Genomic DNA, 27,182 nt, shown 5'->3' with positions numbered 1-27,182 from the left:
CTACCTTGTGAGCTTCAGAGTGAGGGATTTTCAGGGTAGTTAGCGTAATATTGATGTCTAGATGGAAGCAAATAATGTGTGCTGTATAATCTTTGTGGCCAGCACAGGCAGTGCTCTTTTTCTGAATTTTCTGAAAGGAACTTAGAATTATCTGCCTTAGACCAAAGTCTTTGAAGTTAACTGATTGAAAGAGCTACCTGGATGTGAAATATGTCAAACGTGCTCATTGTGAGAGTGCTGTTAGGGCCATCGTAGTCAAAGGACATAAGCAAAGCAAGGTTTGTAGGTGGCACAAAATGAAATTCTTAGAGCTTTGAAGTATGGTGCTTCAGACCTGAAGGCTTGTGTGCCCAAAATCCTTTTATTTATTTATTTTTTTCTCCAAATGCTTTAGCTGATCTAATATCTTGTATTCCACCCACAAGCACTGTCTCCATTCCTCATAGTCATTTTCTGTTTTCAGCCTACAATGCATGTAGGCTAGCTATAACTAGAGAGATCTATTTCATAGTTCTCTTTCTGATTCCTGCGTGGACATTCAGAACACACCACATACTGTAAGGTCTCTAGTGAGCATAATTTCCCTTATCAATTCAGAATTTGCTTACCATAAATATTTGATTTTACTTGCTTACAGTATTTGATAACACTTCTTTCACGTATAGATCATTAGAATATTTTCAGAGAGACAGCACACAAGAGGTAAAAGTAACTTGAAGGGCATTTTTTGTTTGTTTGAAAATATCCTTGTATAAAAGATACTGTCATAGCTATTCTGCTGAGCTCCCTAGGGAGCTCATTCTTTTCCAGCCCTTTCTGGACAGCAGAGAAGAAGCAATGGGAAAGATTTATAGTATATTTTTGGGCAGATGTGCAAATAGCTAACTGCGGAGAGAATTCAAAAAAGGGTTCACAGTCAGGGGCAACATAATTTTAAAATTCTTTAGAGAGCCATGATATACAACCCAGCTGTAGGTCTCCAACTGTTAAGAAAAATCTGTTAAGTAAAATGCTGCTTACCACTGCTTTTCTGTAAAAGAGATTTTACCTTAAATAAATTCATTAGCGGTAGGTCATTCCGAGAATGCGTTTGCTTAGCTTACAGTATGAGTTCACAGCTTAATGAGCATCGTAAACCCTATAATTCTAGTCCCAGAACTGAACATCTTCACTGTAAAATCCCTTTGTTCATTCTCTAGGCATTCATATATGTTGACCGTCAGCACCACTTCTTTAAATTTTGGGACATGGTGGGCAAGAGAGATCTTAGGTAGTAACAACCCCTCTTAGGCCATGCTGACAAACTGAAATCAGGTACATGAAATGTATCTTGAACAGACTTTAAAATCTGATCCTTATTGCTGACATGTTTTCTGCTTTTATGGTGTAGTTCTGTGGTGTAAATTTCTGTAGAATGTACTTTAATCACTCTGGAGGTCAAAAGATGTAGGTGGTTGTGGTAATATTTGCAGAAGACATGTGAATTTTAAAAGAAGTGGTTCAAATCCCTGTCACCATGGAGTGATGAAGACAATGGTTAGAAAACTAAAATCACTCACTTTCTCATCCTTATTAGTGAAAGTGGAGCTTGCCCTTTCAATCTCTGAGGATGATACCACTTTAGCACTGCCATCTATATTATTTCCCCTAAATGAATATGTTGACTATATTGGGTTTTAGATTGCTTTCCAATCAATTCAGAGAACTCTATCAGAAGGCAGTTTGCCATGCCTTCTTTCAAGAAGAAATCAGTGTCACAGCTGTAGCATAACATTTTTAAAAGTATTTAAAAAATATGTGCATTGCAGAAAATAAGTATGGTGGTGGCTGTCAGAGTGACAAGTCTATTTTGGAGACTATAGAGCCTCATTATAATAGGCTCACTGATTTAGTGGATCCCTTTTCTCCTCCCTCTTAAACAAAGTGCTGTGCCTGGTTACAAAGAGTAGATTGCAATCATATAGATTATGCCCAAATTGTTCAAACTCTGTCCTCACAGTTTTTATATGAAAACAGTAATAGATCTGATTTTCAGGAGAAGAGAAATCTTACACCTCTGCTGTCCTTGAATGCAGATTTCAGAGTGAACTGCCCTTAAACGTGGTGGGCAGCTTAGGCAGTGCTGGGCTGAAACATGCACAGGAGCTTTTCAGCTGCATCGCGTGGGCGATCCTGGTCAGAGAGGCCAACCCTGTCATCCTGTCTGGCACCATGGGCCTCTGAGGGAGAAGGGAGCTGTTAGCAGATTAACTCAGGTGTTTTTTTTCTAACAGTATGGATTATGCGTTAGATGTCAGGGAAAAATGCTGCTTTTTCGCCTCAGTACGATATCTGAATCTTTAAAACCATTAGACTATCCATCCTTTTTGAAAAGGAATTGCTGAGTCTGATCCTCAGATAAGAATCCCAGAGACCTAGGAAAGAGTGCTTTGAAAATATTTAAATGATTTTCAAAAACTTCTGGAATATCTAGGTCCTAGTGATTTTCAGTGATAGTTTTCAGCTAATTCTGTTATATGCTGTCCTACTTAGTCATGTGCATTTATTTCGTGAGGAAAGAAGTTCATATCTTCAATCAAAACACGTTTTCAGGTTTGAATATGTATTTGAATATCATTGATTCTCCTTTCACTTGTGTTGTCTTTTTATATAAGTTTAATTCTGCTGATTAGAAAGGAGTTGCTTATAAGCCACATTAACTAAAGTTGTGTCACCACATGTACATGTTCAGAAATTTTAAGAGTTAAATTCTATTTTCCAGGTTCATTCTGGAAACTATTACAGTATTCTGCCCAGAATGAGCTGGGTGGAGTTGTATGTTTGAAATCATATGCATGTGATTATTAGTCTGCCACCGCAGATTTGCAAAGACTATTTAGCCTTACAAACGGGTTATATAAACTTCTTAGCTCCGAGTAGATCTATGGTTTTGGAAAGGATCTTTTAGACCGTATCCTCAGCTGATAGAACTTGGCCTGGCTCTATAGACTTAAGCGAAACCAGGCCAACTTACAGTCGCTTGGGCTTTTGCTCTGTTCGTTCTGTTTTATGTACTCAGGATTAGCAGCTACCCACAATATTTTTTATATAAACAGACAGTTTCGTGATGCCATTAATGTTAAAAACGTAAAGTGAAAAATTTACAGTCAGTGAAACTTCCTGAAGGAGTGCACTTCATTATTCTTTTGTAAGAACAAATTAGGGAAGTTAAATTAGGACAAGAAAACATTTAATAAAAAGTCATGCAGTGCAATTGCATGCAATTGCAATTGGAAGCCAGTGCAATTTGCCTTCACCTTGAAGTGTTACTGTCCTTAAAAAAATGTCCTCTGTTTAACTGTGCTTAATGAGAAGCATTTGCAGTACTTATTCAAAAGACTGATTGTTGTTCCTGCTCTTCATGTGGCATGAGAATCTTGTATCATAAATTCATTGATAATTCAAAGATAATTCAAATTTGAATGAATGTTGCTCTCATTTAGGAAAGATTAGGCAAGCATCTGGCAGGAATGCATGCGGTAAAAAATTGCAGGGCAAGGAAATAGCCTAGATGTCTTTGTGAATCCAGTTTTCTACCTTTACCTTTATTTACTTTTCAGTGTTTCTGGGACAGACAAGAAAATAAAGTGATTGAAGTTATTGAATTCAAGAATGACTTAGAAAATCACACTAAGTGGTCTTAGCTTGAGTGGTAAATATATAGAGCAGTAAAGACAGTTTCAATAGTCTGTGTGTAATATTCAGGTAGCTCAGTGCAGTGTTCAGCAAAAACAGATTGTTTATGCAGAGATGCCACCAGTCTAAAAAAACTACTGCACTTGCTAACATATCGGTAGTTCAATTAATGAAATATATGACAAAAGCTAAATACTTAATGCAGAAATAAAGTCGTATGAAAAGTAAAAAAGGAGGAAAATACTGAAGTATTATTATGGTACTATGATTTAAGTATTTTAAAGACTGCGCATGAGAAGTTATCATAGTAGGAACATTAAAATGACAAGATTACCACAAGAGAATTCATTTCAACTCTCTGATTAAAATAAGCAAGAGTAAATAAAGGTAATCTCTTGTGTTTCCATCTTTAATGTGTTAGTTTATTCCATGGCTCTCTTGGGACAGTAATAGGGAATGTGGCTAGAGTAACATGTGGATGAATGTAGAGGATTTTGGTCTTACACTTGATAATGTAAACATCCTTTCTTAAAATATTGTTGTCTGAGAACAAGTATTTTGGAATGGATTGCTAGGGAAATATTTGAAAGTGAAATTGTGAACTACAGAGCATCTTCTGCCTGCTGGCCATGATAGCTATAAAATATGTGTCAGGTTTATTAGAGATATAAATGGGAAAGGCTGCGCTTTGGGATTTCCTTCTCCCTCTCCCTTTGCTCCTTGCTTCATTATAATTCTGCAAAGCACCTGTGAAGACACAGCATCTGCAGTGGAGACATTTCACATTCATTTTGAACAGGTATGCATCACTTCACTGCATTCACAGGTTCGGTTTCTACTGCCTGGGTGTAAGACGATGCGGCCAGAGGGATAAGCGGTAGAGCTTGCACAGTTTCACCAGGCAGGGCACATACCAAGTGAATAAATATTGCGTCTATATAATATTCTTCGACGACAAAATTTGTAGCTATGAACAAGCAGCTTCAAACACCACAAAAAAACCTTGGGGGCTGCCCAAGCAAGTGACTTCAGATCAGAGTGACAGCAGATGGCATTGTCGGGTGGAAGTGCAGCTTACCAGGACTGGTGTTATAATTTATATGGGAATTCAGTAACACTACTTCTTATGCCATCCAAAATGGCAGCAGTAGTATTAATCCAACATTAATTTCTAGGAGCAAATGGCTCTCCTTTGAGAAAAGCACAGACTAATTCTTGGCATACAATATGTTGACTATTCAAACTGCATATTATTTTTTTCTAATTTGGTGAAAGTTTGAAGATTGTATATATAGCTGTATCTCTCTCTGTGTGAAGAAGATCTTGTATCTAATTCTTACAAATATGAACTTTTATACTGATAAAATGCAGGAGTTACTATGAAAATTTATTATGAAAAGGTATTAAGAAAATCAAAATATGACTTTGTTAGTGCAAATACTGTTGACTAATGTGTGCATTACTATTTCAATCCTCTATTTTTTATGATTACTAGGGTGTCTTTCTCACTGTGATTGTGCCTATAGATCATTTCAGATCTTAATACACTCAAGTAACAGGAATTACTCTGACTTGCAACTGTTCAAAGCTCTTTTGACGAATCAAAAGAGATCTTCCTATGGGTTCAAGATCTATGCAGAGGAAGCAGGGAAAGACTATTCGAAGAATATTTTTCCGCATTGACTAAGAAGGGGTTCCCATGGAAATCTTATTCAGCTGATGTTACCATTTTGGCAAATTGCCTGTCTGGTGAGGAAGTGGTGTTTTTAGGGCTTCCCAAGGAAGCCGTAGCCAAGGGACAATGTGTGCGGTTGTCCGGAAGCGCCGCGTCCTGTCAAGGCAGCATCTGCCAATGGTTGTTTCAGAAGGGCTCTTAGAGGCACTGGAGGGACTGCTCCTGGGCTTTATTCTCCTTGGAGTGGGTTCTGCTGTCAGAGGAAGCAACTGCAGGTTACTTCTTATCAGCTTTTGGCAGTAATGGATTTTTTTTTTTTTCTGAATGGAAGGTCATCGTTTAATCAAAAGGAACCAAGAAGTACCCATATCATGCAAAATTGTGCTTGTCAGTAAACACACATTCTGCCATCTAGTGACCAGAAGAAGTTATACTGACCAGCTGCAGCTGACTAGAAACCCCAAATACACTTCTACTAAATACTGCACTAGTATCTATGTGGGAGTAACAGTAGAAGGCTCTATGAAGAAATAAAATGTGCAGGAAAGTTTTTCAAGCTTGTGAAAGTCTGCTATTAACTAGATCCATTGAAATCAATTAATAGTTCTGCACAAAAACTAATGGAACAAACTGGTTCTTTACCAGTTTCTTTAGCCATTTTCTTCCTTTTCCCCCTCTGTCCCTGCCTTCCCTTTCCCCTGGGGTTTATGTCAGCATTTTGTGTGTTTTCTGAGTAAAACCAGTTTTGTGTTAGCACGGTGAGGATACCTGCATAAGAATCCCAGGCAGTTTATATTAACACGCATTCCAGTTACAGCATTAGTTAATATTTATTCTGTAGCCAGGAATAATTGGAAATGGAAACCCTCCATTTAGCTATTTACAGTTCAGAAGGAGATGGAGCACTAGGCAGAACACTGCTAGGATGCTGTGTAGGCTAGGATGCCTACAGTCTCTTTTGAGGATCAATTCCCTCCTACTTTTAATGCTCAGACATTCAGGGAGCTGTGCACTGTTTCACCTACCAGCGGGTCAGTAGGAGCTGAGGACACTCGGTAGCTCTCAGGGGTTGCTTTGCATTTACCAGCCATAAAGGTCTCAGAATCACCTCTTTAGTTCAACAGCTTGTTCATGCTGTCATCACCGACAATTATGCTGAAAAATGCATTTCCTGATGCCAGGGTATTCTCTGCCATTAACAATACCATAATTCATTATTAGATGGTGCACCTATAACCAGAGCAATATATTTACATTGTGAAGGTCTCATGACATGTGACATAAAAATAACTGTAAGAGCCAAACCAGCATGGTTTATAATGCCATTTTACGGCTAAGATTTATATGCAAAAGCCTTACAAATACCATTAAAAAGCATAGGCATAAAATTTGTTTGACTTAGACCTACGTTTAATGAGTGTCCAATTGTCAAAAAGAAAACACTAGCCGTTGGTGAGTAGAACCTTGCGAAGCTGGGATTTTTCTTTTGTATTGTGCAGTTTTCCTACTTTGCCTTTTTATACTGTTAACAGATGTTTTTTTCTTCTTTGTTCCTACAGAGAGCACATGGCACCTCTCTTCTCTCCTAAAAACGTACACCTACTTTGGCCGCAAGATATTAGCTTCTCCTTTAAAAACTAAAAAGGTTACTCAATAGGAATAAAAATCCCATAACATAACATAAAAGGAAAGGTAAAGCCAATGGGACTGCAGATAGGATTTGCTGTAAATAATACTCAACTGTAAACTTTGACATTTCAGAAATCTTTATTTTTTCCTCTCCTAAAAGGTGTGCAACATACACTTCAGAGTTATATATAAAACGAAATGATAAACCACATCCAGATTATTACATATGCCTTGCTAAAATAATTTAAAGTATGGATCCTTTGTGTACAGCTGACAAGAGAAAGAATACAGTTGTTATTGCAGGAAACTGTTGTACTTCCATAAGCACTACAGAACCAGTGACGACAGTATAAATTCCTCCGTCAGATAATTAAAGCTCTAATTTTCAACTACAAACCCTGGAATATGATAATAGTTGTTGTAACTCACAGTTTTGTTAAAATGATCCATTCTAAACATACATGCTTCCTGATCCTTTGAAGGTGTCTTTGGTTTCCGCATTATGCTATGTGAAAGCAATACTTTTATTTTTGTATGATATTTTTGTATGATTTTTATTTAGGCAGAATGTGGAATAACTCTAGCATTGTAGTTTTTATTGCCCAGGACTAAGTTATAATCACATCTATGGTTTCTGAAACAAGTCACGTACCTGTCTGCTGATGAAAAGATTTTGCACCCCTCTTTATTTAATGAAATATTTTGATTGGTGCCGATGGACTGTAGTGTCAGGGAAAAGCTAAAAAAGGACTTTGCTCTTTTATCCAAGAGAAAATTAGGACAAGCATCAACATAAAATTGTGATCAGAAACTCATATCTCCAAATGCCTTTTCTGGATTGGGAACATCTTTTCATCAGCAAGAGCTAGCTTGGAAGAGCAGGAATGGAAAAAAAAAATCCTTTTTCCAGACACTCAATTTAACATCCAGTATTATTTTTCAGACATCATGTGTTGAATCATCCTGCCCTGAACTTGCAGGGTCCCTCTATGCCAGACACTGTCTGGAATAAGATGCTTCCTCACACCTTCCCTCCACAAACAGCTCTCAGAAGCTGCTGTGTGATTTGATCATATTTTAGACTGACCTGGGTTAAAATAAAATGCTTTCCCAGCCCACATAGCATTTAAATAGTTCCTCCGTGAATTACTGAGGGAGAACAAGTGGCATAAGCACAAGTGGCAAGCATAAGTGGTTCATCTGTTACATTAGTGTTTCAAACAGGATCTATAAATGAAGGAAACTTTTATTCTATTTAGTTTTTATTGTGACCTATGACAGTCACTTAAATAAAATACCATAAAATCCTTCATAAAAAGAAATGCATTACTTTGGAGCTTCATAGATTAACTGATTTTGAGAGCACTGTTTGTACTTGCACACAGAAACTGGAAACTTTGATCCCTTTGCAAAAATGTGTGCGACCCTTATTTTTCTTTTCTTTAGAGGCCTGAATTTTAATGAGGCCTTTAAAGTTTTCACTCAGGCCAGCCCAGTGCGTTTCCTGTTACCGCTTTTGTTCTCAGGCAGCATTTGCTTAAACGCTTGAGCTGAATATGAAAATGAGAACACTGCCTAAGTCTAGCTCCATGACAAAACACACAATGAAATATTTTTATCTCTGTTTTGAAACATATTTATTGGCACTACAGAAGTACTTATTATATCAAAGATATACTAGTTAGAAAGTTCATCTCAAAGATTGCCAACATTAATGTGAATTGAGCATGTAAATTAAAAATGTGTTGCTGCTTAATGGAAAAATGAAAAATTCAAGGTATGATTCGATCCTGCACCAGTGAGTTGTTTTGTATTTTGCTTGCTGATATTCATGAGTTACCCTACTCTGGTGAATGGAGCTGCATATAAATCGTAACACTGGAGACTGATCTCCAGGATTCCCCTGGCCTCTTTCCCAAGGGACTCAGTCCTGCCAGATGCTGCCTATGCTCCCACCCAGCACAGGATCCTCAATCTCCCTGTATGCCTCTGGAAAGCCTTCCTCTAGCAAAGCTCTCCCATTATTGCACTCTTCTTGTGACCTGGAGAGAGAACACAAAGTTTTCTGCAAGAATGGTGCCAGATCCTCTAATCTGCCAGACTGTTCAGGCAGCAAACCCAGAGCAAAAGTACCTTGCTTACACAGCCTACTCTGGGGCAAGGGGCCTGTGAAAGGCTCTGGCCCTCACCTGTGGGCTCACTTAGAGTCTAAATGGTCACCTGGACTGCAACTTGCATGGTAAAGAATAGCGTTCTAATCTTAATTTACATAAGAACATTGATAGTAATAGATTTCCCACAGCATAAAAAGCTACCTTGAATCAGAGAAGTTTGTGGTGGAGGCATATTTTGTAAAAATATCATAAAATATTATAATGTATAGGTGTGTAGACATACGTTTATGCCTATATACACAAATATAAATATATAAATAATTCAACAATCTCTTATGTATTTCTAGGATGTATTAAAATGTGCAATGTTTAATTCTCCAATTGTTTTTAATTAACTAGATTTTTTGAATATGGTTTTTAGAATGCAAACTGCATTGCTGTTCTCAAAATGAATATCTTTTTTTTTGTTGTTTTAAATGGTGCCCTGAATGAATATTTACAGAAAGAAATGCTAGTTTTGAAGGATAGATCAATAACTTAATGGAAAAAAAAATCCGCTATGCTGATTTACCTCTTAAAATTATATTTGTCTTTTAATATTTTTCCTCTGCCTAGAAATTAGAACTTTTGTTGAAATTCAAGATTTATCAAAACAATGTGTTTGACAGTAACATTTATTGAAAGCACTTGCATCTTACATAATGTTTACATCTTTTGAGGCAGGAAGGTAAGTTGTATTATCTTGATCACTTTTAGGTTGGGGAGAATTTTTGATTTTACATTTGCAAGATACAAGAAAAGTATTTTTGAATGTTTATCTTTCAAGTGCTTCATACACTTTCTGCCTCAACAGAAACTTCATGTACTTCCAGCTGAAGTTACTTCCATGTTGCCTCACAGTTCCCAACATCAGCTTCCTAAGGCAGAGTACCAGCAGAATTGCACGTGTAGTACCAAGCTGTGGGAAGCCGTGTGATCCTGTGCCCCGTGCTCTAGGTGTCCCTGCTGGAGCAGGGCAGTTGGACTAGGTGATCTCTAGAGGTCCCTTCCAACCTCAACCATTCTGGGATTCTGTTATTCTTTGTGCTTGGGAGAAAAGAGGGAATAGTGCTGACGAGGCAATAGTCTATAAGTGCAACGTCCCCTCTGCATTTCATTACAGAAAGGAAAAATATACTCGAAAGTAGAGGATTAAGAGGACCAGACAGGGAAAATAACATCAGCCATTGGCTAAAAAATGACACAGTTGTCTTCCACATTGTGGGCCTTTCTACGCCATTGATTTTTATGTAGGTTTCCCCATTAAAATCCATGTGGAGTTCTTTTCAGGTACTGAGGGCAAGATGTATCCTATAGTCTTTATAACCGATTTTTCTGAAATGCAGAAGTTAGCAAAAACTTATTTTGCTGGATTCAGCCTAAAAGTCAAGCAGCTCACTAAATTCTTATTTGGCATGGTCACCATTCCCAAATATAATTTATTATCCCTGATGAAGATTTCATCAGCCTGAAAGATGGGTGCAGAAACAGAAGTTCAAACAGTTGGAGGAGCAACAGGCTCCGCCATAGAACAACAGTGTCTGACACTGTTACAGTCATTTCCTGATGTTGTTTGCACTGATTTAAAATATAAAAATAAAGTGTCTGCATTTGAATCATTATTTTTGTCCCGTGTCATGCAACTGATTTATAGTATGTATCACTGCATTGAATGTTGGTCCACACAATAAATTCATGTTTGGAAATATGCAGGCACAAATTTAAGCATTTATTAAGAGCTGAGCGTAGCAAAATTAAGTTGACGTTAACTGCCAAGATCACTTGCTTGTATCTTACCAAAAACTTCCAGGTATGTTTAGGAACATATTGCATGAGACAGTATGTTACTTTTGAGAAATGTCTACACACAAGCTTTCATAAACCTTTATTCTGTCTTTAGAATTTGGAATGATGGGAGATCATACAATTAAAAGTCAGCGACCTCGATCTGTTCATGAGAAAAGGGTCCCTCAGGAACAAGCTGATGCTGCTAAATTTATGGCACAAACTGGTAATACATCAGTTACATTTTTCTATTTACTGTTGTTAATTTTAGCAAACCACTGCATGTATCCATAATCTTTTGCTGCATATTTGTCAGTTTTCTAAGCTGATACTTTTTTTGAATCATTTATTATTTTTTTCCACCAGTTAAAGTCCATAAATAAAGTAGCTGAGAATTAGGTAGATAATATGTAGATGCTGAATAACTTGGTGTAAAATTGAGTTTATTTGGTAATAAAAATAATCTTACACAGGACAGCTTACCACGACGTTAATTTTTTTCAAAGACATTAAGAACATGCTTCAGAATTTCAAGATAAATAGACTAATCCCAGCTTCAGGCGTTTATCAAAGTAATTAATTACAAGGAGGATTTTGATGTGCATACATTCAGCATTTCCTATCTTTGGCCCAGCACAATCCTCTATTCTCTAGTTTCGAGATGCATAATTGCTGAATGAATTTGGCCATAAATAGTTAATAATTGGATGTGTAAATTATCTAATAGTTTTTCATCTAAAATATTTTTTTCTAATTTTGTTTGAGCAACTGCATCTTCTTTAGATAAAGATACTGAAATGACAATACATACACAGATTTGTAGCCATAAAAAAGAGCATGTTTGCTACAGCTGCCTTTGAAGTTGAGGGTAAAGTTTCAGCGAGGAGCTGGATTAAGTGTTAATACACCAACATTATTTCCCATTCTGACATAGGAGATGATCTGTGCATCTGCTGGTAAAACCTTTACCTCTTTGTGATTCCTACATACTCCATACCAGTTAAGTTAGTGTAATGAAAGTCATGTGCCACATAAGTATTGTATGGATTTGAAACACCTCACTCTATACTCCGTAGATACTAACCTAGAAAATATGTCTGCATCAATCATACATAATGCTTCCAATTTTGTATTCACTTTAGTAAAAAAGCTAGTTTTGCATCTAGTTATGTTGCATGTTTGAATTACGTAATAGTAGGGTGCTTTACTTAACAGATTTGCAGAAATCATATATTAAGTAATCTAAATACATGTATAACAAATCAGTATAGATCTATCTGTTAAGGAATTTAGAGGAAGAGGTCTGTTTCCCTCCCATTAATCTCTAGGACTACTTTATGGCTAACTCCCAGTTGATAGTACTATAGAAAACTTCAGCTGTATGTCACACGTAAATGGAAGAAATGAGCCTAGAACCCTCTTGGTCTCATGCAGTTTTCGTTCAGGCAAGTAGAACTGATAACTTACATATTTAGCTTAAACTTATAATGTTAGTTGCTTACTGCATAGAATAACACTTGTGCTTTTATGCTTCTTGAATTCATACAATTACTCTAAAATAAGTAGGAGAATATATTTGATTTACTTACAGAAATCCAGAAAACTTCTACTTAATAATTTCTAGTCATCCATTGCAGTGCATGGGTATTAGAGAGCTGCATTATAAATGCACTACTGCTATCTTCTCATTATATTGTGTGTGTGGAGTGGGAGTTCAAAATTAGACAGGCTTCATTTTCAAGGTCTTGTACTGAAAGCATGTGAGATGTATGAGCAGAACATATAAACTTACATGCCCAATTTTAAGGAAATTAACTTTTATGTACTGTAGGTTAATACATTTTAAATAATACTGTGCTCTTTTGGACATAGCTACTAATTTTCATCTCTTTATTTTGATTTTCCTTTGTAGTGATCATTGCATATTTTTCTTCATCTCTAATGCATTCATTTTCTTGTGATATAATTAATGTGATATATTCTTAAACCAAATCATAAGGTTTTTCTAACATATCTCATGAATTTACCCATTGACTAAGAAGCTTTTGAGGTTTATCTTGCAAATGGATTTCAAAAGATTTCTGCTATTTTTAGCCTGTTTAATATTTTGTGTGCAAAAAGCAAATACAGAAGTGCAGCAAAATGAATGTGTGCTTACAAGAGCAAAGAGACAAGAATTCAGAGTTGTCCTGGAAAACATTTATGAAAAGCATTTAATACTGTTTTAAGAATAGTGGATTTAATCCACAGAGTTTTCCTGGGATTTGGACGTGTTTTATATGTGTTATTAAAATATGCATTTTCATGTATATTTGTGAGTGGTATGAGGTAGTGAAACATATTTTTTTAACAATATTGTGTGATTAATTGATTGTCCTATATTTGTCATTTTATGTTTTTGGACTGATCCTTTCCTCTAGGTGTTATGGGATTTAGAATGTATAATACAGGTAAGTGTTACCCAGATCAATGAGGCCTTGCATACAGTAAGTTCTCTTTCCTCTTACGTGTCTAGCAACAGAGGAGAATGAGGGTTTGGTTAACTTGCCAACCATTAACTTGAGATTCTAGGTTTAATATGATACACAAAAAAAAAAAACTTCCAAAAAGTAATTGAAAACTGTACAGAAAGGAAAATTAGACCTTTTGAAATTCTCATTTCAGAAAAGGGAAAAAAGGAAAAAAAAAGTCAATAAAGATGAAGATTTCATAGGCAAACTAGTTTTATTTCAGAAATTGAAGAAAAATCTGTTTACCTATATGAAAAAGACCATCAGTGGTATGATCTGTCTGTAAAGGTTTTTCCTTCCTTTAAAATACTGTAAAATAAGTAATAATCATACTGTCAGCAGTACAAAGCACTTTTTGAAAAAATAAAACTGACACATTATACATAGTGCTAATACATAATTCATAGTGCAAAAGGAAGTGGTCTGTGAGATAAACTAATCCTTTAATTTCTCTAGTTTCACTCTTTTTGCACAACAAAAGGCAAAATCATTCTCTAACCATGATATAAACTTGCTACCCTTCTGTAAGTTAAAGTATTTGCCAGTTTCTTCCTTTTGTAAATAGACAGTACATATATTCTCAAAGTTTTTAATAAAATTATTAATTTTAAAATTTACTCAATACAATCACACTTCTTAGTATCATGCTACTGTATTTTTCATCATATTTCAAGGGTTAAAATCCCCTTTCTATCACAAAGGTCTTTGACATTTTTACTACTTATTATTTCTGTATTTTAGATAATTTGCAGTGAGTATGTATAATCATACATAATGAGGAACATCTTGAGAAGCAAGTCTGACTTATTCTTTGTTTGACCTTTCATCTAAATCAAATGAACAAGGGCAAAGTCAAGTGTTAAGCATGTAGACAAAGAACAGACAAAAAAAGATTAACCTAGAAACCCATAGTAATATGAGTATTTTTACTATATTCTACGTAGGACTTATACATTATGTAATAATTACTGTCTACCCAGAGATTAGACATATATACTATGTCCTCTAACTTGAATCCAAGCTATGTAATAGTCTAATGGAAATGCTAAATTCGTGTCAAAATGATAAAAGCAATAATCAGTGCTTAAACTTCTCCTTTGTTCTCCTAACAGATGAAGAAAATGACTTCACAAAACATTTTGGCAAAGTTTTGCATGTAAAAAAAAAAAATCTTTTTGTCCTTGTCTGTAGAAGTTTTTACAATTTTATAATATTTTCTGAAAAGCAGGGGATTTGTATATTCCATCTTCTTGCTAAGTGAGAAGCAAATTTTTTTAAAAAAAGCAAAAAAAAGCAAGCTTTGAATTTTAAAGCTTAGAACTGCTTCTTAGAGGACTAGCAGAGAGAAGCATTTTGCAAAGGTTTTGTGCCTCGCTTGTGAAAACAATAAAAGGAGCTTGGGACATATGCTTGCTACAAAGGCACCATTCCAAGAAATCACAGTGTATCATTTACCACTTTCTTTGAAGATACCACTAGAGACTTCATGGTTTGCAAAGTGCTCCTTGATGGTTACATCCAGCTTTTGACAAAAAAGAGGCATATAGACACCACCAAAAATTTAAGCAAGGTATTGAAGATAGAAAGTCGTAACATGCCACTGAATTTTAAACATAAAATTCCATTTGTTATTAAAAGCACTACAGTTTAAAAATCAATAGTGTAATATAGGCTGCAGCATAAGGTTTATCCTGAATTTTTTAATAGAGAAAGGTGAACATGAATCCACAATTATTTGCTAAAATTGTTCTGTAGGTTCACTTCAGCCATATTCACATCATTTCTGCATTTGCTCTCTGAGAATATTCAAGTGATGAATTATTTTAAACACAAATGGCTTTGGAAAAATAATGTGTATGGCCATTCTTTGATGCTGATTTTAAACACTCCTTTCTGGACATTTATGCAAGAAGTGCTTATGCATTCCTCATCTTAAGATACAAAAATAATATATGCTCTACGTCAACAGTAAAAATCAACTTACTTCAAATGTACAATATTAATAAAAAACACCTGATTTTGTACCTTATATTGAGTAATGCATTATAAAAGCCAGTTTTATATCTTTCATTGAGATTATGTGGAAAATATAATAGCACATATAACAACATAGTACTAAATTTTTTTTTTTTTTTGTGATGTAGTTACAGATATTTTAAATGACAAACAGACATTTAGCTCATGATTTTGTTCGGTAAATGATTAATTGCGAATTCTTCATTCTGCTGTGCTGTTCCTATTTGACAGCTTTGAAAATAGTGGTAAGTACTATATGCAATAATTAGGTCTAACATACTCAGCAGTTCAGGACATCTGTAGGTCAAAAGCTAGTAACAGAACAGTGTAGAAAAAGAGCAAGTCAAAGCTCCTATCCTGATGTTCAAATTAAAATTCAGCAAGCAAAATGCCCCCTTTGCCAGGAAACTTCTTTAAACAGTAGATGATTCCACACAAATGATAAAGCGTAGGGTGTTTGGAGTATTTTAATTCAGAATTGCCTAGCTTGCAGTATTCCTTAAACTATTTTCTAGTCTTTGTCCAAAGTGATAAATGTCATAGCTAAATCCTTTGTTATTATATAAAAAGAGGTGTCTGTTCTCTTAGCACCCTGAGGGCAGTGTGGTTTCTAGGATGCTGAAAGGCAGGATTTCTCCTGGAGCTGTATATGATGCAAAGCAATCAAAGTGCTTTCCTCACACAGGTGTAATGTGACTGCAGCATTACAGGTGTCTTCATTTTCTATTCATTGCACATTTGCACAGCTGCTTTTTCTTTTTCGTGAACTTTTAAATATTTATTTTAGTATGCTACTTCTGTCTCTAATTGTAAGAGCAGACTATACTGAGCCTCAGCAAAAAGGTGTCTCATTAATACTTATGTCTATATTCATGTTTGCTTGTTGTCTTGAATACAGGTGAATCTGGTGTTGAAGAGTGGGCCCAATGGAGTACGTGTTCAGTTACTTGTGGTCAAGGGTCGCAGGTGCGAACCAGAACTTGTGTATCACCTTATGGGACACACTGCAGCGGCCCTTTAAGAGAATCAAGGGTTTGCAATAACACTGCCCTCTGTCCAGGTAGTGTTAGCAGCCAATAAATAAAATTGTGGATGTTTTTGAACTGTGTAATGATAAGAATTTTAAAGTATATCTTTTATTTTGAACATGAATTGCATAGAGTGAATTTCATTTTGATTAGGACAGATAACTGTAATTTTCCTCAGCTGTGAAATTGTGTCATGTAGATAATGATTTTTTCTTTCAGAACAATCAAGATATCGAACAAGAGCTCTTTTTCAGAGAGATTTAGATTTTTAAGAAAAAAACTTTTTTTGTTTGTTTTTGAGTTAAAAAAAGAGTGCATATATGAAATACAAACTGGGGAAGATATACTGATCAACAACACATTAGGAAGTTGAGACTGATCTGTAGGGCCTCTTAAATTAATATATATCATTCTACGTCTTCTAGGCAATGAGCCAGATAATGTTCCCTACACTGTAGTGTCCTCAAGGACCTTCTTTTACATTGTTCTGGCCAGAAAGGGCAGTCACTATCCATCAAAGGAAGATCAGACAAAAAGTAGCCCTCTTACATCTGACGCAAAGTAAAGGTCATCAGTATCTTGCATCACAGCTTTCCGACTCCTTTTGTCTCAAGGGATCTGGACATATGTGCAGTTTGACAGTAGTTATACTCCAAGGAGAAGAGACAGACATGTTGGAGATACTTGCTGAAAGGGCAAATCTCTTCTCACTTTCAGCCTTCCTGTCTGTGGATCTGGCTTATCTGGGGTAGAAGGCAAAAGGGAAGGTATATGCCCTGTGACTACATTTTCCTCTGATGTCTCTGAAATGCAAAAATCACAGTCCTCTCTTCAGATGCATGAATTCCTCAGCTCTTCCATTACACTCAGTCCCAGAAGCTGTTTCTAGGTCTCTTAAGGTTCTGGGGACTGTTCTTACAGGAAAGTAGGTGATCCCCTCAAGAGCTTGTGCATCAGTGTTAGCATTTAGGGAACTTCTGTAATGAAAAGCAAATTAAAACATTAGGTAAGCGATTAGTCTTCTAGATTTAATCCTGCACATTATTCCACATAATTACAAAAATTATTAATATTATTAATTTATGTTGGTCTCTGGCTACCAGAGTCACTTAGCAATTTAGAAATGTATTTTTTGTGGTTACAACTCCATTACTTTTTCAGACAGTCTTCTAATTATTAGCCTAAATATCCTCTGTTTTCATTGTATTATGAATCCAGGTTCAGAAAACTGCAAAATTCAGGATTATTCCTGGTTCATGGATAACAAAATGAATAGTTAGTAAACTAAAAAAATTAGAAAACAAATGTGACAAAACAATCCAAGACTACACATACATATATATATATAAGGAGTTTAGCTTAGATACTGAACTACTCATTCCATTCAATTTTGGACTCAATTAGTGCTGCAAGATTTTGCATTTTAGAGATCAAATTAGGAGCAACAAACGTGCAACAATAGTAGTAGTTTCTTCTTATAACCTACAGATACAAAATCTCCTAGTCCTATTCACTATATGCTTGAATGACTGGTAAGGAATCCAGGGGAGGATGCTGGAGTACACTGAGACCTGTACTAATGCTTCCAGATAAGTTGTTCCACTAAAGTTAAGTATATATATAGATAGATATTTTGTGTATGCAAAATAAGTATACTTCAAGCATCTATTCAGAATTAGAAAATACTTGAAAACGCTAGTGCAAGGCTAAAATGGTATTTTCATCTCCTCTTTCATATACTCCCTTTACTACACCAAATCCTCACTAGGATGGTAGAGACGATACCTGGCTGTGATCCAACTGTCTTGGAAGATTTTGAGATGTGATTCACCAATGTGTGTCACTATTATGCAACAGTGAGCTAGAACACAAAATCTTTTTCTTAATTAAATGAAAGCTACTTGGTATAAAATTTCTAGATATATTAATTCTTCTGAATATAATTTACTTTTGTTATTGAAATCATATGTTAAATTTAAAAGCAATTCTCCAGATAATGAAGAAACCATCTTTATAAAATATTTGTTCCTGACTAGTGTCATTTCAGAGAAATGAGGCCATTAGGTAACTGCAAATGTCATGAGATCAAGAGCTTTCTGGAAAAGTGCATTCTAATATGCAACAAACCATAGCTCATGTAACTGCTGTTGTTATTGGCTCTTCTGGGAGCAAAGGGTATCTCAGGATTCAGTACTGTAGTGCCATTGATTTATTTCTGCTTAACGGATAATTTATAACACAACTAAGACCTCAAGAGGAAAGAATGTTAAATTTCTATGCCTATAGCTGATCTCAGTTAGTTTGTTTTTCCTTTCTCCATTTCCGTCAACCCATCACCACAAAATTTAGCTGAATTTCAGCTTTTTGAGCCAATGGCAAAACATGGCAGGAGCAGGAGTACACCAAAATATTTCAAACGCTGAAAACTATAATTTAGCTGCTATAGTATAATGTCATGCTTATCTCTGTTCTTCTCAGGTCTCATAATAATTAACTTCAGCCATACTGCTGAAATTTTCATGCACAGTTTGATGTATTCTGTGCCTGCACGGGTAGACTAGCACGATGAATATAAGGAATCTAGCACGATCTTATTGAATTCCTGCACCTTTATTATTAGTAATTTATGCTCTGGAAATTCAAGGCTTCGCTTGAGAGGAAGAAAACAAAGGGGAGAAGAACTTAGCTTTCTCTTTAGAAAGAGATATATGGGAAGTAAAATAGCTATCATCTCGTGTAAAGTTGAAGCTTATGGTTTATACATTTTCTAAGTTTACCTATTACAAATTCAGGAAAGATAAAGGAAAAGATTTTCAGCTGCACAATTTAAGCCATACTACAGGACCAGACATCATAGCACTTAAGTGAGTTTAAAATCATGCATAAACGACCTCTGATTTCCTTCAAAAATTCTTTTAATCTTCATTCCTCTTAAATAGAATTATTTTTCTCTATTAAGCTAGTACACCATATATCTCAAAAAATCACCAACCATAATCTTTCCCTAGTTTAAAGCTGAAAAAATCAAAGCCATTTAAACCTCAATAAAGATCTCTTAAAATACGCTTGCAGGCGGAGGGCCAGTGTGGCCTCACGCCTCCTCCCACCTCACAGAAGTTGCGTATTATGAACACTGTGGGTGTTCACTTCATGATTAAGTTCACAGAGTGGCAGAACTGAGGGAGAGATGCTCTGCAGTAATCTATGCTTGTTGTGATAGCAATGTTTTTTTTGACAGATAACTTGGCAGCTATTTGAATATTTTTGTCCCAAATAATGAATTTTGCATTTGAAACTGTTACAGAAAACAGTAAATCCTCTTGTGGGCCATCTCTCCATCTGGTATAATTGGCATAGCTTATCTGGCTATAATTCATCAGATGTTACATTTTTTGTTTGTTTGTTTGCTGCATTTAGGGAGTGGTGTTAGAGAAAGAAAATCTATATTATTATTTTATTTTCATGAAAAAAAAATAAAATGTTCTCCAATGGATCTTCTAGTCATGATCTGGATCATACTGGATACTGCTGTGGTGCTTTTTGTATAGACTAATTGCCCTTGATATTTGTATGTCCTTGATATATGTAGTTGTTTTACTAATGTTATACCTTTTTTATCTTATTTTACTTGTTATCTACTAGTTACAGAAAACAAGTCATATACATACAAGAGAGTACTGTAAAAATTTTATTAAACGAGCTAAAATTTATCACAGAAGACAATTTTTGGCACAGCTCCTCACTTTAAACCAGAAACAGATAGAGGCCAGTGTAAGTTGAATCCACTCAAAGCTAAACACATTGTTTTGGCTCATGTTCAGATACAAAACCACCAAAGAATTATGCTTGTTACAGCTTACATGCTGTAAATGTAATACTCGTGCCGGAAAAGACATACAATCCTTTGGCTCAAGGCAATACATTTAAAGAGTCCTTCAATTTATGGAAATTCTGTGATTTTTAAATGAAAGCAATGCATTGCATTTTGACAGCATCAACTCTAATCCCGCATGTAAACATTAGACTTAAATTAATACTCACTCTGAAAAACTCAGCTTATGTCTGCCTAGCATTTAGAGCTTTCCTGTTTATTATTTTTTACAGAATAAATTGTTTTTTTTTTAATTTGGCTTTTAAAGACTGACTTGCTACATTTTGTACATTTTGAAATTCTTGATTCACCTTATCATCTTAATTAATTGTTGTCATATCAATAAAGTATTTCTTTGTTATTACTAAATATCCCTTACATTCTGCTCTGACAAATTCATTTCTCATTAATACTTATCTGATAAAAATATATAGTTTGAGAGATATGTCTGCATTCAAAGCCTATTGCATTACCAATGAGAAAAATCTTGGAATGCTATGATTGAGTCAGAGCACCCCTCTAATAATAGTACCTTTGGGAAACGATGAAATGTCATGTCTTATAAACAGATATAGTCATCAACTTATTAGCTTTTTAGACTGTCACATGTTTTTGACCAAAATGTCAAAGCTAATCAAATTTTTAAAAATCACTAGTATAAAGTTTGTCACTTTAACATTAATTTTGAATTTTCCTGTCTTTTTCTATGCTATATAGCATGGATTATGTAGTGTTTAGAAAATTAGAATTTTAATAAAGCTAGCCATATAGGATGCAAAATAATTACTGTATTTTTAGATCACTTGTATGTGACTACTCAATAACCCCTCAACAAATGAGATGTTACCTAGTGGATGAATACGTTCACTGTATAAAATTTGACATTTTTGTCAGATACAATTTCTTTGAAGTTATCTAAAAAATCTTTTATCCTCAGCGTAACTGCTGAAATGACAATTTTCCTTAGTGGTAATGGAATGCTACAGAAGCTACCTTCATGCAGAATTCCCCTTGATCTTACTATTCCTTTTGTGTTATTGTATCACCATCCTTACCTACCTAAATCAGCTGAACTTCACCTCAGGAATTGCTGTTCTTATACCTACAAGAAGAGAGTTTTGTTTGTAGACACTGGGCAGGTAACATGCCCTCACAGCAAAGTAACTCCATGCATGAGAGGTTCTTTACATCTGTGAGATGGACAGACCAGAAAATCTCTTTCTTCCATAATGCTGTGAAGCATTCATTGCCAGTGATACACTCCACTGAAATGTGGAACACTTATGCATCTCTTCAGACACCCTCAAACATCCAGAGCTGCACAAACACACAGTTATGTGACACTGAGTCTGACACTCATCTGTCTGAGATTTTGTGGCTTCAGATTTTTCTTAGCTGTCTAGCATTATTAAAGTTTTCCTGTTACTAAATTCCTGTGCAACTGCTTTTTGATTAATCAAAAGAAAGATACCTAACACATATTTTTCAATTCATAAAGAACTGTTTTGCTCAAGCATTTGTATGGCATTCTTTTACTATTACATGCTTAGCTGTAATACATTGTTTATGTAGAATATTTCAAAAATTTGGCTCCTGCTGTTTTTGAAAATGAAATATATAAGGAATATAAGCTGAGATGGGAATCATAGATTAGTTTCTTCTGCACTGCAAATAAGTAAGGCTAGAAAAAATGCATGTTCTAGGATTCTTTATATTACTTTTATGATTTTTATATAAAGTATTTGGATCTGTTTGTAATTTATTGTGTTTAAATTTCATTGAGTCAATATTTTTATGAGCTCTACTGATGCATGCAGTACTATATATGTTAAATCAGTGAATGTGTTTATTTAAGGAAACAATGCAAATCTGTTTCGCTTATACAGTTGTGGTATTTTTGAGGAAGATAAGGGGATGTACTGCCATGTTTCCACCAGAATTTAAACATATGAAACAATTATAAGATAAGCCCCCTGGTTTATCATGGTGACACAGTAATAGATTATTATATTTATTATATATTATTTTTTCAAAAGAAAGCTTAATTATGATTGATTCTCATTTTTAGAGTTGCCCTGGCATATAAGTTATCTGCCTGATTTTCACGAAGGCTGACCATGTCTCCTGAAAATGAGGGCTATTGAAGATATCTCAATTCTGGTACCTAGGAATCATAATTAACTTTTGAAAAAGCAAACAATAATTAGATTAGCTGAAAGATTAGAGAAAAGTTGTCAAAGTTAAGTGTGTTTTATGGAGAATAAGACTTTGAAATCAGAATTAATGAAACTTTTATAAAGAACGTCAATTTGCCACTGTAACTACTGATTTCTCTAAAGCTGACAAAACAATTCCCTTTTGCAATATCAATCATGTTTAGTTTGAAATCCTTCTGTTACTTATGTGTCTGTTTCTGGTTAAAATCTGTTTGGTTTGTTGCAGTACATGGCGTTTGGGAGGAATGGTCGCCTTGGAGTTTGTGTTCATTCACATGTGGTCGAGGCCAAAGAACTAGAACAAGGTCATGTATCCCTCCCCAGTATGGGGGAAGATCATGTGATGGACCTGAAACACAGCATAAGCCTTGCAATATTGCACTCTGCCCTGGTGAGCTTATTCAGTGACTCTCTGCTTTGTTACAATGCGAGCGGTGCGCGTTGCTGGGATTGCTTTTATTGTCCTTTGCACACTGAAAAAAAATAGTATGTAAAATGAGCATGGGGAGTTATAAAATTGATAATTTTAACTGAAATGTTCAAAATGCATAATCAGGATGGTAACTCTTTTCTAGATATTGCACAAGCAGATAAGCTTTAGTTTCTTCAAGATACAGTGCTTTGGGTAGGGAATTTGGATTCAGGGTGGGTCTTGGAGAATCAGAAAACAAGCAACTTTCTGCGTATGAGTTAAAGGTCATGTCCTGGGGTCACATTTATATATATGTAATGAAATAGTTTTTTTCTTTAAAAATCATCTTCCTTATGCTTAGCGGACTAAGTCTGATACCTAGATATTAAAAAAGTGTTAGGCATCTGTAGTGTAGGCAATCTGTAGTGTGAAAATTCTTCTTCATATGTTTAGCTTGACACAAAGTAAAGGCTGCCCTTGCAGTAGGCTTCTTGAATATCCACAGTTCGCAACACCACTGCAAATGCATTCTCGATGATTGGAGCTCATGCTGAAATGGGTTGATGGATGGACATTTCATTAACAAATTGTTATTTGACGATTTGTAAATGGAGATGAATTCAAAATATGGTTGGAACTTAGCACCTCAAAGAATTAGAGCTATATTTCTTTCATTTTCAAAAACCCCAGAGTTTGTTTTTCTTCAAACCAGTACAACATATTCCAGCTTTAGCTCAGAATTTATGGAAAAGTTTCAGGCTTTTACCCAGCTGCAGAAAATATGACTTAATCCAGTTTTTGGCCAAGTTGGCAGCTGCACATTTTTACATGTGCCTACGCAAATGTAATTAACATGATGTATGATTATGAAGCTAAGTTGACAACAAGAGAAATGCCAAATAAAAATAGCAGAGAAGAAATTAATGCATTCGGTTCACCTCAGTGTTGAAAAGAAGCACAAAAGATGTTACACCGAAGCTGTCAAAATAAGGAGTTACTTGAGAATTCTGGATTTTTATTAGTTCTCTATACTGGAATGGATTTCATCTGAGGAAATTACATAGTGGCTACATATAAAAGTAACAGTTTAAATCTTCGTTAAATATTAAAATTTGCTGCCATTTCAATGTGCAGTTCTGTATGGGAATCACTGTCAGTTCTTTAGCCTTCTAACAGTATTTCTGAAATAGAAAACCTGCTCAGTATTTGTTGCTAAGGCTAAAGAAGAGAGATACATGAAATATATATAAGAAGCCACAGAATGAGTTTTCTCCAAAGACACTATAGAAAAAATGCAATAAAGTATAAACTACATGGTAGTTGTCTCTTTCAGCTACAAAGACATGTAGCTCTTTACTAAACTGATCATTTATAATTGATCTCACCTTTCCTACCCTAGAAAAATCTGTGTAACGATGAATAAAGCTGAAGAGGAATTCATTAAAATGTACTTTCCTTAATGTTTCCTGTAATATTTTTTCATGTTCCACTACCTTAAAAAATCTGCTTCCTGTTTTAATTATTAACCCTACAAACATAGAAAGCTGCTATTCCAATGCTTCTATAGAATAATTCTGAAATCAGGCTTGGCAAGTGAAATTACTAATTTTCAGCAGTTGTGCTTTTAATAAATGTGTGTAATTATAAAACCAGGTTTTCAAAGACGAATTTGTATTACAACGAAAACATTGCATTACAACCTAAATTTTGAGTTTACCCTGGGTTATTGCAGATGCAATGAATAGCTGATGGTTGTTGAAGTCTGTGTGAATACAGAGTTCTGAATTAGTGTAGTAATAACACATTTAATAAGGCATATGCATTTCTGGAAATAATGTCTAGATCTCTTACTCATTATAAAACATCTTTTTTCACTTGTACGATAAATTGTTTATATTTTTATTATTTTATTTTTGAATATTTACTCTTACCCAAACAAACCTTCTGATTGAAAATAACAATCCTAAACTTCAACTCATGAGAATACTTCTCCAGATTAAAATGCATGGACTAGTATAAAACACTATATGCGGAACTGATTGCCGGATCCATATTGTTTAAAACTGAACTTGACAAATTCAGAAAGAATATTATGCAGTATACTAGCAAGGAAGTAGACTTGAGGACTAAGGAAGGCCACTTCTTTCTATTTTTCTATCCAAAAAGCTTATGGAAGAACTGGGGTCATATACCTGCGAGGGCTGATGGATGATAAAAGTGTATGCCACCTCATAAATATAGAAGGTAGAGAGACTGTGCTTGAGACTGTGGCAACTCAGTGTTTCTTTTCCTGTTCAACTGATTAGACTGAATTTTACAGTTGGGACCAAGGATCTTATAAGTTGATCCATGCATGTGATCACTTAAGCTGTAAAGCATTACTTTCAAGGGTGGTGTGTTAGTGAATTCATAGTTTTTCTGTTGCTGTATACACCTTGTACACCTATACACCTCAAGGGGATGAAAATTCCTCTGCTTAAAGGAAAACAGTTTTAAATGATCATAAAGTAGCTCAAAATTGCAGTTTTCAAGTCTTTCCAGTCAGTAGTATAATCATGAGGAGGCAAATGCCTTCAGCCTAGGTACATGAACCAAAGCTTGCTAACCTAGGAGGCCGCTGGTGGCCCTGCCTGGCTCTGACGGTGTTTCTGTTGTGTGTGCTGTGGCAGTGGACGGGCAGTGGCAGGAGTGGAGCTCGTGGAGCCAGTGCTCGGTGACGTGCTCCAACGGCACGCAGCAGCGAAGCCGGCAGTGCAGCGCCGCGGCCCACGGCGGCTCCGAGTGCCGCGGGCCCTGGGCCGAGAGCCGCGAGTGCTACAACCCGGAGTGCACTGGTAAGCGCCGACCCCTACCGCAGGGGCACCCCGAGGCCCTGCTGAAGGGCTGGCCTTGCCGCTGGCTTTGAGACTGGAGCCGGCGGCAGCCCCCCTGCAGCGGGAGAATCGGGGCCCTGTTCCTTTCTTTATTATTTTGGAGCCACCTGAGGATAGAAAAATAAAAAAATCACCTAAAAAGACTGCATGACAGAGGTTGCATATCTGCATTTCAGTTTTACTATGATTTAAAGAAAATACAGCAGTTTTAGAAGAGATTGCTTGGGAACTAAAAAGTTTAATATGCTTCCCAAGAACCTAGAAATTGAATATATACGAATTGTTCCTCTTCTGTGTTGAGAAGTATAAAAACAGCCTTTCACTAAATTATATTTATACTGAATTTTAAGTCCCATTTATACTGACAGATCATGTAAAATCAAGCTTCTAAATTATCACATGCAAGAGTGCTTTTATCAAGCTTTTTACAGCTTATTTATGCATATTGTAAATGTGTATAAGTATGTGTGGACATACAATAGCACTATACAACAAGTAGATTTAAAACAAAAAATATGGAAGTGATAGTATTTCTGTTTTACTGTCTGTCTCATCTGTATCAACTCATCAACTCTGTATTTTACCTTGAGATGCCAGTCATTTAGACAATAATTTAGACAATAATATTTAGGATCCAAGTAGAGACGTCCCCATCATTGGACATTCCATGTACTCATCATCTGTCATTCCTGTAACATGCTTTATCCATAAAGATGCATCCATTGGGGTCTTCTTCTCTTTCCTATGTAGAGAATAACCTATCCATCCTCCTTGATGACAGTCATTATGCCATGACTGCAATTACAATTTTTTTTTCTAAATAGCAAATGGCCAGTGGAACCAGTGGGGACACTGGAGTGGCTGCTCCAAATCCTGTGACGGTGGCTGGGAGAGGCGGATAAGGATCTGCCAAGGTGCTTCTGTGACGGGGCAACAGTGTGAAGGAACTGGAGAGGAAGTTAGACGGTGCAGTGAGCAGAGGTGTCCAGGTAAGCACCAAATCTGATGTGATTAGATACACCACTGTGTGCATTACCCTGATAGTCTCCTTTAGGAGAGACGAGATCAATGTACAAAAAGCGTTCGTGCAAAGCCGTGTATGGCCTTGCTCTAGGCAAGTATCTGCTGTTTTGTTTTTCTCAGTAGGATTACATTTGTGTTGCTAGGTGTACATTGGATATCTAAGCAATGCTCCATCTTAAAAATAAATAAAAATGCTATAGTAAAAAATACAGAATTATCAGGAAAAAAAAAGATTTCATTGCACAGATTCAGTTACATTACTTGAAGAGAAGATTTGATGCAGAAATTCTTCCAGAATGCACTATTTCTGAGACTA

The 27,182-nt window shown here is 35.7% G+C and overlaps 1 protein-coding gene across 5 annotated transcripts in view; it reads left to right on the top strand.

The window, feature by feature from the left end:
- ADGRB3 (adhesion G protein-coupled receptor B3) overlaps positions 1-27,182 on the top strand; it is a 416,394-nt gene that overhangs the window by 149,178 nt on the left and 240,034 nt on the right. For 3 of the 5 annotated variants that reach the window (XM_010216525.2, XM_088539905.1, XM_088539904.1), the window contains 5 exons: positions 11,033-11,143; positions 16,342-16,503; positions 22,785-22,949; positions 25,640-25,804; positions 26,668-26,832. In XM_010216525.2, coding sequence (XP_010214827.1) covers positions 11,033-11,143; positions 16,342-16,503; positions 22,785-22,949; positions 25,640-25,804; positions 26,668-26,832 — 768 coding nt within the window. Of the gene's footprint in view, positions 1-11,032; positions 11,144-13,337; positions 13,368-16,341; positions 16,504-22,784; positions 22,950-25,639; positions 25,805-26,667; positions 26,833-27,182 lie in introns of all 5 variants that reach the window. The other 2 variants (XM_088539907.1, XM_088539906.1) reach the window with 2 other exon arrangements.

This window comes from Tinamus guttatus, unplaced genomic scaffold, assembly GCF_059628265.1.
Source record: "Tinamus guttatus ecotype Peru unplaced genomic scaffold, ASM5962826v1 Tinamus_guttatus_pri_ptg000051l, whole genome shotgun sequence".
In the NCBI taxonomy this organism is placed as follows: domain Eukaryota; kingdom Metazoa; phylum Chordata; class Aves; order Tinamiformes; family Tinamidae; genus Tinamus; species Tinamus guttatus.
The sequence above is the reverse complement of the archived record's forward strand: the minus strand, read 5'-3'. Positions and strand labels throughout refer to the sequence as shown.